This window comes from Mustelus asterias, chromosome 15, assembly GCF_964213995.1.
Source record: "Mustelus asterias chromosome 15, sMusAst1.hap1.1, whole genome shotgun sequence".
NCBI classification, from domain to species: domain Eukaryota; kingdom Metazoa; phylum Chordata; class Chondrichthyes; order Carcharhiniformes; family Triakidae; genus Mustelus; species Mustelus asterias.
The window spans coordinates 24,608,884-24,620,521 of record NC_135815.1 but is presented as its reverse complement, the minus strand read 5'-3'; the positions used below and the strand labels follow the sequence as shown (position 1 = coordinate 24,620,521).

The 11,638-nt window shown below is 41.7% G+C and overlaps 1 protein-coding gene across 1 annotated transcript; it reads left to right on the top strand.

Moving 5' to 3' along the window:
• The first annotated feature begins 1,150 nt into the window (after positions 1-1,150).
• On the top strand, positions 1,151-8,302 carry epcam (epithelial cell adhesion molecule). Its single transcript, XM_078229663.1, has 9 exons — positions 1,151-1,715; positions 2,800-2,916; positions 3,838-4,090; positions 4,339-4,404; positions 5,369-5,429; positions 6,256-6,357; positions 6,753-6,965; positions 7,674-7,724; positions 7,806-8,302. Exons 1-9 carry the CDS (start codon positions 1,661-1,663, stop codon positions 7,848-7,850), a joined length of 963 nt encoding a protein of 320 aa, XP_078085789.1. The 5' UTR covers positions 1,151-1,660; the 3' UTR covers positions 7,851-8,302.
• Positions 8,303-11,638: the final 3,336 nt, after the last annotated feature.

Below are 11,638 nucleotides of genomic sequence, written 5' to 3'. Positions count from 1 at the left end.
AGGAACTTATTAAGAAAATAAAGTCACAAGATTCTACAACTTTTAAACAAACAAAAAGATGTGAATTTAAAAATGAGGCACTGGTTGAACAGGAGTTTATATATTTAATAAATAACTCCTGTTTATTTATTAGTCACAAGTAAGGCTTACATTAACACTGCAATGAAGTCAGTGTGAAATTCCCCTAGTCACAACACTCAGGCGCCTGTTCAGGTCAATGTACCTAACCAGCACAACCTTCAGACCGTGGGAGGAAACCAGAGCACCCAGAGGAAACCCACGCAGACACGGGGAGAATGTGCAAACTCCACACAGACAGTGACTCAAGCCGGGAATCGAACCAGGTCCCTGGCGCTGTGAGGCAGCAGTGCTAACCAGTGTGTCACCATGCTGGCCCAATGCGGGTCAGGAACCAATGTGGGTCAGCTCTCAGGCTACATCAACCTCCTGAATAGCCATTTTCCTCATTTACCTTCTCCTTTTGCTGTATACACCCCCATTTTTGTTATCACCAAAACAGAAAATGCTGGAAAAACTCAGCAGGTCTGACAGCATCTGTGGAGAGAGAATAGAGCCAACGTTTCGAGTCAGGATGGCCTTTGTCAGCTCAGACCTGCTGGGTTTTTCCAGCATTTTCTGTTTTTGTTTCAGATTCCAGTATCCGCAGTATTTTATCTTCCCTTTTGTTATTCATGCCTGCTATCAGAGAGCTTCTCTTTGTTTCTTCTCTTCTCCTGCTCACCCTTCCCCCACTGTATTTGCTTAAAAAACCGTCCTCTAACTTCCTACAGTTCTGACCAGAGGTCATTGACCTGAATTGTAACACTGTGGTTCCCTCACAAATGCTTCCCGACCTGCTGAGAACCCTTGCTGTCCTTATTTCTCAGATCTTTTGGAGCGTCGTAGCACTTCAGTTATTTCATTTCTAAAGCTGAACATGGGACAGTTTGCTTCCTGGTCTACCTTTTAAAATGGTTTGATTAAAAATAGCTTTGGCGTGACTAGCTCCTGGTTAGTGAAGATTAAAAGCAACATAAACAAAACCATCGTCTGGTTTCACGTCAGAATTTGGCATTACGTGGTCCTTGGGGATGGTGGGATGATAAAAAAAAACCTCAGTGATTCATTGTCACGCCCTTGTTGGGTTTCTGCATTTGGTGGGTGGGAGTGAAGAAGACACTATTTTAATATATATATATGTGTGTGTATAAAATTTATTCTCAACCAGCCCAGGGCGAGAGAAAGGGTGGGATCACACCCTCCTTAACTGAGAGCAGGAAGAGACAAATATGGTTTGTGGGAGAAGGTATTGAGTGATGTGAACCAACGGGAAAGGACTGTCTCCAGTTTCAGCAGGTAATGAGTTGACGTCAGTTTCTGAAGGTATAAATACCTGTGAACAAGCTGAAACTGGCACTGAGACTACAGGGGGAACATCGTGTGCTTCAGGTGGTTTATTTAATTTCCCACCGGATAAGATCAGAGGCAGCCAGTCGCAGAATTAAACCTTGTGCGTTTCCAGTGGAGAATTGGTCTTGTGTCTGAACTTGTCCAAGCGCCTGTTGGAAGCAGAGGGAGTGAAGACTCGGCGGCCGAGAGGAGACTTTCTCTCTGCAGACAAGGATTTTTAATATAATATATCGCCCTTGTGGAAAGGAAGATGCGTGCTTTGGTCTGGCTACTTGTGTTGGTGCCGGTCGCCCTGGCTGAAGAAGGTGAGTGAGGGGGGAAGCTGGCGCTTTGTTCCCCAGGTGTGGCTCCGCCTGGGCGCTTCAGTGACCTTTAATTAACACATGTATAATTCACTTAACACCAGTTGTACTCTGAATTGATTAAGTGCGTTTTAAAACTCGTATTTGTTTTTAAATTTAAAGTTTGGGTTGGTGGAATTGATTGGTTTCGAACCAGTCTCTGGTGGGTTTGGGTTTCCTGCTCTTTAACGCTGTTGTTTGGAGCGGCGAGGTGGGGCAGCCTGCTGTTCCAGCCCTGGCCACCAGGGGTGGCCAGATGCTTCCTCCACCTTTGCGATAAGGGTCGCTTACAATCGCCCTCTGATTTTAATGGTCCCTGGAGGGTGAGTCCAGTCCAGTGGAGTTGTTGATTTAAACCCAAGTGAGATTTTAGTTTTGAATGTTGGCCCTACCATCCTATGTTCTTGTATGTATTTTCAATCCCTCCTACATTCTATGTATTGTGTGAACAATGTCTCTTGACTGACGCTTAAATTGCAGGTTAGTTTGGTTAGCATTCTTGAGTCAACAGGATGTAGGTCCCGACCTACTCCAGGGCTTGTAGGTAATCTAGACTAGCTAAGGCACTGGTTTTGTTTGATTTGTTGTCATTGTATTGGGGTACAATGAAGAGTATTGTTTCTGTCGTACTGAAAAGGACAAAACTGGCAGCACTGTTTTGAATGTTCTTGGGACAATATGAAGTTTGATTATGGGTTCACATTACTGAGGGGGTAATCATAGAATCCCTACAGTGCAGAAGGTGGCCAGAGAATCCCCCTAACCCACATGCCCTAAGTGGCTATGCTGATTGCCAATCAGCCCCAACTTGCACATCTTTGGACTGTGGGAGGAAACTTGTGCAAACAAGGGGAGAATGTGCAAACTCCAGACAATCACTCAAAGCTAGAATTGAACCTGTGCTATGGGACAGCAGTGCTAATCACTGCCACCCCAGAAGGCAGTGAGAAGATTTTTTAATGAAGTCTTGGTGTTGGAATAAAATTTGTCAGCTATGATGATATTTTATGTATAGCTGGACTTAAATCTCATCTGTTTTACTTTTCAGACTGTCCTGTCTGCGCAACAAACCAATTTGCCAAATGTCTACCGGATGATGAGGGTGTTTGTAGCTGTCTCTTGAAACTAGCTTCTAACACATCTCAAAAAGTAAACTGCAGTGCATGTAAGTTTTTAAAAATTTATTTTATTATGGCCCTACCCTAGATAGAGTAAAAGTAGTGTGTTTTAAGCCAGTTATGAAATAACGAAGAATACATGTACCAAACTATTGGTTCTTCAATCGATCAGTGACCCCATAATGTATTTACCCTTAAACTTCAATGCAGAAATTCTGCATTCAAAAGCACTGCAGTAAAATGCAGTTCTACAATTTAAATCGCCTAACTAAGTCTCCAGTGAATGAGAATCATGTGCCTTACATACACCCTCTGCACAAAATCTAACTGAATGTAAAACTTCCATGTTGGCTAATACTGCAAAGTGACAATTGTAGCCAATTCTGAACCTAAATACACCACTCCACCTGAGAACCAAATGGCTTGGAAAATTTCCTGATTTGGACCTGCTACAGTTAAGCATGAAGTACTTTGTGGGTTAGGTTTTTCTAAATTTCTCTCTCCAGCTTGCCACTCGGACCTAGGACTTCTCCATTCCTGAAGCCCCAAATCTCATTTCTGCATGCAGTGTGCACAGCTTCAGTATCATTTCCATATTTGTTTTGGTCTTTTTTTATATTTGATAAGTCTTCAATGGCATGGCTGTGTTGTGCCATTCAATGGGTAACTTCTGAAGTTGCATGTTATACTACATCTATTGGAGGAACTCCCAACTGTAAATCAGTTGGTGTCTGTTAAAATTGAAGTTTAATTATCCTACATCCCACCCATGTTAGTGATAGATGCCAGTTCCATAAGTGGGTAATTTCACCTAGTAATTATCACCTTGAACAATTTGAGGTAGATGACAACTTGCTCATTTCCCACAGCTTGAGAATCCATTTTTGCATAATAGACCTAAGCATATTGGAAATATTGCATGCAAGATTCATACTGAGCTATTTGTTTTCTTCTTTGGAACCCTCTAGTGACCAGGAAATGCTGGATGATGAAGAATGAGATGTATAGATTGAAAAATAATCTTGGGACCCGTAGAAAGCCCACTGAGCATGCCATGTTGGATAACGATGGCATCTATGATCCTGACTGTGAGTCTGATGGCAACTTCCATCCCAAGCAGTGTAATGGCACTGACACCTGTTGGTGTGTAAACACTGCAGGTGTTCGAAGGACTGACAAGGGAGATCAAGACAAGAAGTGTCCTGAACTGGTGAAGACTTTGTAAGTGTGTTTCTGTGCATTGTAATGCTATGAAGGGAGATGTTCTGAAACTTCATGTTGCTGCAATCACTTGAGCTGCTGGCCTCTGTAAAGACCACGAGGCCTTGTGTGTTCCATGTTGGCCAAATGAAAACCTTAGATATTTAACCAGTTGATTGGCAGTTCATTAAAATTTGAAAATTCCTCATGTACTCAATTTGTTGTCTAATCTCATCAGCTAAATGTTACTAACTTTTCTTTTATTACAGTTGGTTTCAAATTCAACTGAGGCACAAACCCATTGATAAAGAAATGGATGAAGATAAACTGAAAAAGTAAGCATGTGCTGTTCTCAATGAATCAATGGTTAGTTTCCAGCCTACACACCTATAGTGATTGGAAGAACTGCAGTCTTTCAGATGAGCCCTGTTTCTCTCCAGTGACTGCAGAATGCTATGTGATCTCTTACAAACTGCAGTTTGCCTGATATTCGGATTTGTCCCTTTACCAATCAACATAGCAAATAAATTGCTAGTCCTGGGGACCTGGGTTCAAAACTTGTCATGGCAGGTGGTGAAATTTGAATTCAATAAAAATCTAGAATTGAGTATAAAGATGACCACAAAACCATTGACTGTTAAAATCAAGTGGTTTACTAATGCCCTTTGGAGAAGGAAATCTGCCATCTTATCTGGTCTGATCTACATCACTCCAGATTATAGCCATCCAAGAACATGTGGGGCAGGGCAGTAAGCCAATGACTTCCACATCCCATGAATAACAAACTCCTTTGTCCCTCTGCTGTTTATTGTACCTTGCTCTTTTAAAAAAAAATTAACTGCGGTAGTTCTTTGGGTATGGAGGAGCTACATCTCAAAGCATCTGTCATCAAATATAATGCACTTCCTAACAATCTTGTTGCACTAGTGTGCTAGGCCTTAGGAGTGCAGCTAGAATTAAAAACATTTTCTTTGTAGAAACAGGGTGGAGAGTCTACCAGCAGAGAAATGGCTTTATTGTGATATAGGATCAATCCCACTGGGAACCTGTCTTCTACCTTAGAACATAGAACAGTACAGCACAGAACAGGCCCTTCGGCCCACGATGTTGTGCCGAGCTTTATCTGAAACCAAGATCAAGCTATTCCACTCCCTATCATCCTGGTGTGCTCCATGTGCCTATCCAATAACTGCTTAAATGTTCCTAAAGTGTCTGACTCCTCTATCACTGCAGGCAGTCCATTCCACACCTTGTAGTAGTATGTCTGTTTAATATGAATGCACTCTACTTTTTCAACAGAGCTATCCAAGAAACTCTAGCTGCTTACCAAGTGGACCCAGGCTACATTGATAAGGTTGAGGTAATCCAAATGTTTTGTGAACTACATTTTCTTTTTGCTCCCTTTAGCAGTAGGTTGGCTGTTTCCAAACCTTGCTTGTACACTTGAAGCCAAGAACAATGGGATTGAGTCTTGTACAGTTTGGTCATTTACATTGTCTATAGTCAGGGTACACAGTAATAGTTGCATGAGGGGAACCATTGGCCTTGTGGTATTTTCACGAACTAGTAATCCAGAGACCCAAGGCAATGCTTTGGGAATTCTGATTCTAATCTCTTCACAGCAGATGATATCTGTAATTCAAAACCTAATGATGACTGACCTTGGGTTGTTTTTTTAAAAAAAAATAACCAATCTGTTCTAGGGCAATTAGGGATGGGCAACAAATGCTGGCCTTGCCAATGACTCCCACATCCAATTAATGAAGGAAAAAAATGCGTGAATGTGTTGTGGTCCTGGATTTGAAACTTGTAATGGTCAAAGCAATAATCAATCCTAAGCACTGATTCTTCAATTGATTGAAAAATTAATGGGAAAACCCTTCAGCTCCAATTTTGAATTTTAAAGGCAGTACATGTTTACTTGGACAACTATTGTTTAGGCTTCCAAATGACTAATGCAAAAATGCAGGAAAAAAGAGATTACTTATGATTTGAATGTTAAGGGTCTTGAGGCTCCTACTCATTTCTAGTTGATCTTTTGACTTTAGCTAATTAGCAGCTGACAATTATGATTTTTTCATTGTTCCTCTGATATAAACTTTGACCAAAATTCCTCCCAATTTCTTTCGGCACTAAAAATTTGAATTCCATCATGCCTTAACTTGTCTTTTTTGCTTGGTTTTTAGTATCTTAAAGAGGATCGTTTCATTCTGGTGGATCTGATTCAAAATAAAACTGTGCAGTCAGAAACTGATCTTGCAACTGCAGCCTATTACCTGGAAAAAGATGTAAGTATGTTCAACCATACACCCAGCTTTAGCTCAGACAAAAGAATCCTCCAGGGTTTGGTATACAAATTTCCACATAGTCAAAAATAGGAGATGTGAAGTTACAAGCCTAGCAAACCTTTTCTGCTTAAGGAAAATTGAGGATGGGCAACAACTAGTGACACTTGCAACCCCCAAAAGAATAAAAACTTGTGTAAATGAGGAAAGAGCAATTGACCATCATTGGCTTGTCAACCACTCTGGAACAGAATGATTAATACATTTGTGACCTTGTCTAATGCAACTCCTGTGCTTAAGAACTTGCTCTCTCCCTGCTAGTGATTTTAATTCTTTAGCAGGTAACTTGTAATGGTGGCTCTTGGCTGTAATAATTAACCTTTTTTCATCCTTACCAGGTCAAGGGTAACACCTTATTCTCCAACACATACAATCGATCCATTCAGGATGATGGCATTTCATTTGATGGGGGTAAACTTAGTTTTGAGGAAGCTTATGTATACTACATTGATTCAAAACATCCAGAGTTCTCCATGAAGAGACTGACCCCTGGCATTATTGCAGTCATCGTGGTGGTGTGCCTAGCCCTTATTGCTGGACTTGTTGTGCTTGTAAGTATAAAACAGAAGAACTTCTGATTTTCTAGAAATTCAGTATTGCACCAAGGCACCAAATCAAGTTGGGTTGTTTGAGTCTGGGACAACGTTCCTAGCTAAATGACATGCCTGCCCTTTGCAATCAAACTGAATTTTGCCTGTAGTACAAGGACTGCTTGACATGCCTTTCATTTCACATTCTTCCCTCATGATGTCTTGTGCTGTATTGGCTACATCCTTGCTTCTAGGCTATTGGTTCCAGGCTCCAATTCCCACTCCAGACTTGATGGCCAAGATGTCTAAACAGGCTGAATATCAACTTTTAATCTTGCCAACACATCTGTGGCAGAGATTCCTAGTCAGCCATGTGGTGTCTCTACCATCACAATTTGGGACTCCAAGACAACATGCAGTTGTGGGGGGGGGGGGTGGAGCTGGCTGGTTCACTCAGTTGAATAGCTCATGTGGATCAGACTGGTGCCAGCAACTCCCTCCACCACATGGCTAGGGTGGATTTGGGACCTGCCTGTAGTGGGGGTCAGACCTGCCTTCTGGAGTTGGAGGCAAATCAGCCATGAGCTCAGTGAATGGCAGAACAGGTTTGGGACTGAATGCCCTGCTCTGTTCCTAAATGCAAAATAGTACTTGCATAATGCTCCTCCACAAATATCCTTTGCAAACTTTTAGAAGTTGCATATCTTAATGCTTGTGTTCCTTTTCCAGTGTCTTGCCAGAAGGAAGGCAGCAAAGGCCCACATATACCAAAAGGCTGAGGTAAGTTTTTCTGCCTTTCTGCCATCTTCAACTCAAATTTTAAAGTGGAAACATTTCCTACTAATGTTTGTTCTATTACAGGGAAGAGAATTGGATGAGATTCAGAAACAGCAGCTGACTACCTAATTGTATTCCTGCAAAAGAGGCTCATTACAAGTCTATCTTGCCCTGAATTTGGGAAAATGTTGAATTAAGAAGGCCGTGCAAGTGGACAGTCATCTGGTTTTGGGTTATCTACAAGATTGCTGTGCAGCTCCTTCATTTCCTACACTTGAACTTAATTTAACTGCAAGCCACTCTCCACATGCATTTGGAAGAGCACCATTGTCATAAATTGGTACTGTTAGAGGACTTTTTACCCTGAGGAAACTGGATGCAATATTTGAATCCAGCCATTTTTTATTGGGTTTAAATGATTTATTTTGTACTTGCTCACATAGTCTGGAATTTTGGTCTCCTTGACTGTCATTTTTTAGGTAACTGCTTTTGTACTTTAGCAATTCCAAACTTCCATAAAGTATGATGTTTTAAATTGCAATGTAAAATTTTCATTTTAAAATAAAGACTGTTGTAACATATTTAGATTATAATGATGCCTCCAGTTTTTCTACTGCAATCTCTACTTGTTGCTTTCGCAAGATCTCTAAATTCTAGTGAGGTGCTTCATTCCATACATCTTAGCCCTCAAGAAAAGGATTAGCAATGAATGTTCAAATTTGTATTAGTTCTAAAGCTACTCACTACAAAAGTGCTATAGGAATTTTATTTTTGCACTTTCAATTTTGGCATCCATTGGAATCTCCTTAGGCCAGTCTCCCAAGATCCAAACTTGTTCACCAATCATAGAATCCCTACAATAGAGGCCATTTGGCCCACCACATCTGCACCAACCCTCTGAACAAGCATCAATCCCTAACTCTAAACCTATGTACTTACAATGGCTAATCTATCATTGAACTGTGGGAAGAGCACCCAGAGTAAACCCATGCAGACATTGGAGATATGCCCTAAACTCCAGTCACCCAAAGCTGGAATCAAACCCAGGTCCCAGGCAGCAGTGCTAACCACTATGAAGTTTCCTGACGATTTTAATGTACATCAGTTGTAATCTAGAATTTACAGCTGTGAAATAATTAATTTTTACCTTTTTCTCCATTGAAGTAGGATTTTTTAATTTTCAGAAACCTAATTGGTATTGTTTGGAATGGAACAAGACATGTTACAGCAACCTGGTTTGAAGGGAGAATTAAACACTTGATCAGTAACACACAAAATAACAGGAAAAACACAGGCCTGAGTGTCTCCAAAAATGAGGAATGGCCAATTAACATGTGTATGTGGACACATCTGAACAAGAAACTGAAAGATAAATGAATTCCTGAATAGGATGAAACAAAATTGGGGAGACGAAGGTAGAATTCAAAAGTTGTAGAGGTTTAGTGTAGAAACAGGCCCTTCAGCCCAACTTGTCTATGCCACCCTTTTTTTAAACCCCTAAGCTAGTTACAATTGCCTGCATTTTGCCCATATCCCTCTATACCCATGTAACTGTCGAAATGCTTTTTAAAAGACAAAATTGTACCTGCCTCTACTACTACCTCTGGCGGCTTGTTCCAGACTGTCATCACCCTCTGAAAAAAAATTACCCCTCTGGACCCTTTTGTATCTCCCCGCACCTTAAACCTATGCCCTCCAGTTTTAGAATCCCCCACCTTTGGGAAAAGATATTGACTGACTAGCTGATCTATGCCCCTTATTATTTTACAGACCTTGATAAGATCGCCCCTCAGCCTTCTATGCTCCTTGAGTTATAAGGAAAGTCCCAGCCTTATAACTCAAACCATCACGTCCTGGTAGCATCCTAGTAAATCTTTTCTGCACTCTTTCTAATTCAGTAATATCCTTTCTATAATAGGGTGACCAGAACTATACACAGTATTCCAAGGAATGTTGACTTTTGTCAGAGGATTTAAATGGGCTGCAAATAAGTTTTTTGAAAAACTGGGAAGAGGTGCACACTGGATATATAAACATCACCAGCCAAACAAAGTCTTGAATTTAAAATTCTCAAATTTGTCTTCTAACTCTTGCCTTCCTGTTCTCTGATTTAGATGCCATTTGTCATCCAATCAGCACTCTCTTATGCAGTATAAATTGTTCCCTTTACAATTGCTATTCTTGCAAATTGTCCTGATGAGTGCAAGACAAAAAGCTTTAACAAATCTTTCTTTTCAGCAATACTCAGTTCTGTTCCACCAAACAGCTTTTAAGTTATGTGTCTGCTGTTTTTGACCCACAGAACTGATTTCTCTCTATCTGAACTTTATTTTGTCCCCCTTGTCCAGACTTTTCCCACTTACATCCATGAATCCTTTAGCGTGCTCTGCCAATTTAAGTATCCAGCTTCCCGGTCCTAAGCATCTCCTTTTCACAATGGATAGCCCATCCCTCCCTAATACCTCCACTCCCACTAGAACGGGCTGAGTGCTGTCTGCATCTTCCTTGATCGCAGACCCAACCACTTCCTATCCCACCCTCTTCTGCCTGGCTGAATCTGTACTCGTATTGAAGAACTTCTCCTCTGACTCCACTCAATTCCTCTAAATGAAAGATGTTGCTATGAGAACTCATATGGGTCCTAGCGATGCCTTCTTTTTCATGGGATATGAACTGGAATGTTCTTTGTTCTAGTCCTATTCAGCTTCTATTCCTCATTTTCTGGTCCACCGATGGCTATGTCAGTGCTGTTTCCTGCTCCCACCCTGAACTAGAAAATTTAATCCATTTTTCTTCCAATTTCCACCCATCCCTCACATTCACATCCCTTCCCTTACTCAACTACTCTGTCTCCTCTTCTGGGATAGGCCAGTCTCCACTATAAGCCTGCTGATTCCCATAGCTATGTCAATTACACTCCTTTCCACCCTGGTTCCTGTCAGGACTTAATTTCATTCTCCCAGGTTCTCTTAACTCCGTCACATCTGTTCTGACAATACCAGAACTTCCATTATGTTCATTTTGTTCCCCATCTAGAACTCCATTCCACTGAGGGGTAAAGTCTCTCACCATGTCTGTCCAGTACCTCTGCTCTCACCCCGTCCCCTTCCTCCATAGAGGTCTCTTCCCATCATGTTCCACAATGAATCTTATCAGCCTCCACCATTTCTGATACCTGCAGATGATACCAAGTTGGGTGGGAGGGTGAACTGTGACGAGGATGCAGAGATCCTTCAGAATGATCTGGACAGGTTGGGTGAGTGGGCAAATCAATGGCAGATGCAGTATAATTTGGATAAGTGTGAGGTTATTCACTTTGGAAGCAAAAGCAAGAAGGCAGATTACTACCTGAAGGGTTGTAAATTGGGAGAGGGGTGTGTGCAGTGGGACCTGGGTGTTCTTGTGCACCAGTCACTGAAGGTAAGCGTGCAGATGCAGCAGGTGGTAAAGAAGGCAAATGACATGTTGGCCTTCATCGCGAGAGGTTTTGAGTACAGGAGCAGGGATGTGTTGCTGCAATTATACGGGGCCTTGGTGAGGCCACATCTAGAGTATTGTGTGCAGTTTTGGTCTCCTTTTCTGCGGAAGGATGTTCTTGCTCTTGAAGTGCAGCAAAGGTTTACCAGGCTGATTCTGGGGATGGTGGGACTGAGGTATGAGGAGAGATTGACTTGGTTAGGATTGTTTTTGCTGGAGTTCAGATGAAAGAGGGCGGATCTCATAGAGACTTATAAAATTCTAACAGGTCTAGACAGGATAGATGCAGGGAGGATGTTCCCGATGGTGGAGGAGTCCAGAACCAGGGGTCACAGTCTGAGGATTCAGGGTAGACGATTTAGGAAGGAGGTGAGAAGACATTTCTTCACCCAAAGAGTGGTGAGCCTGTGGAATTCATTACCACAGGAAGTAGTTGATGC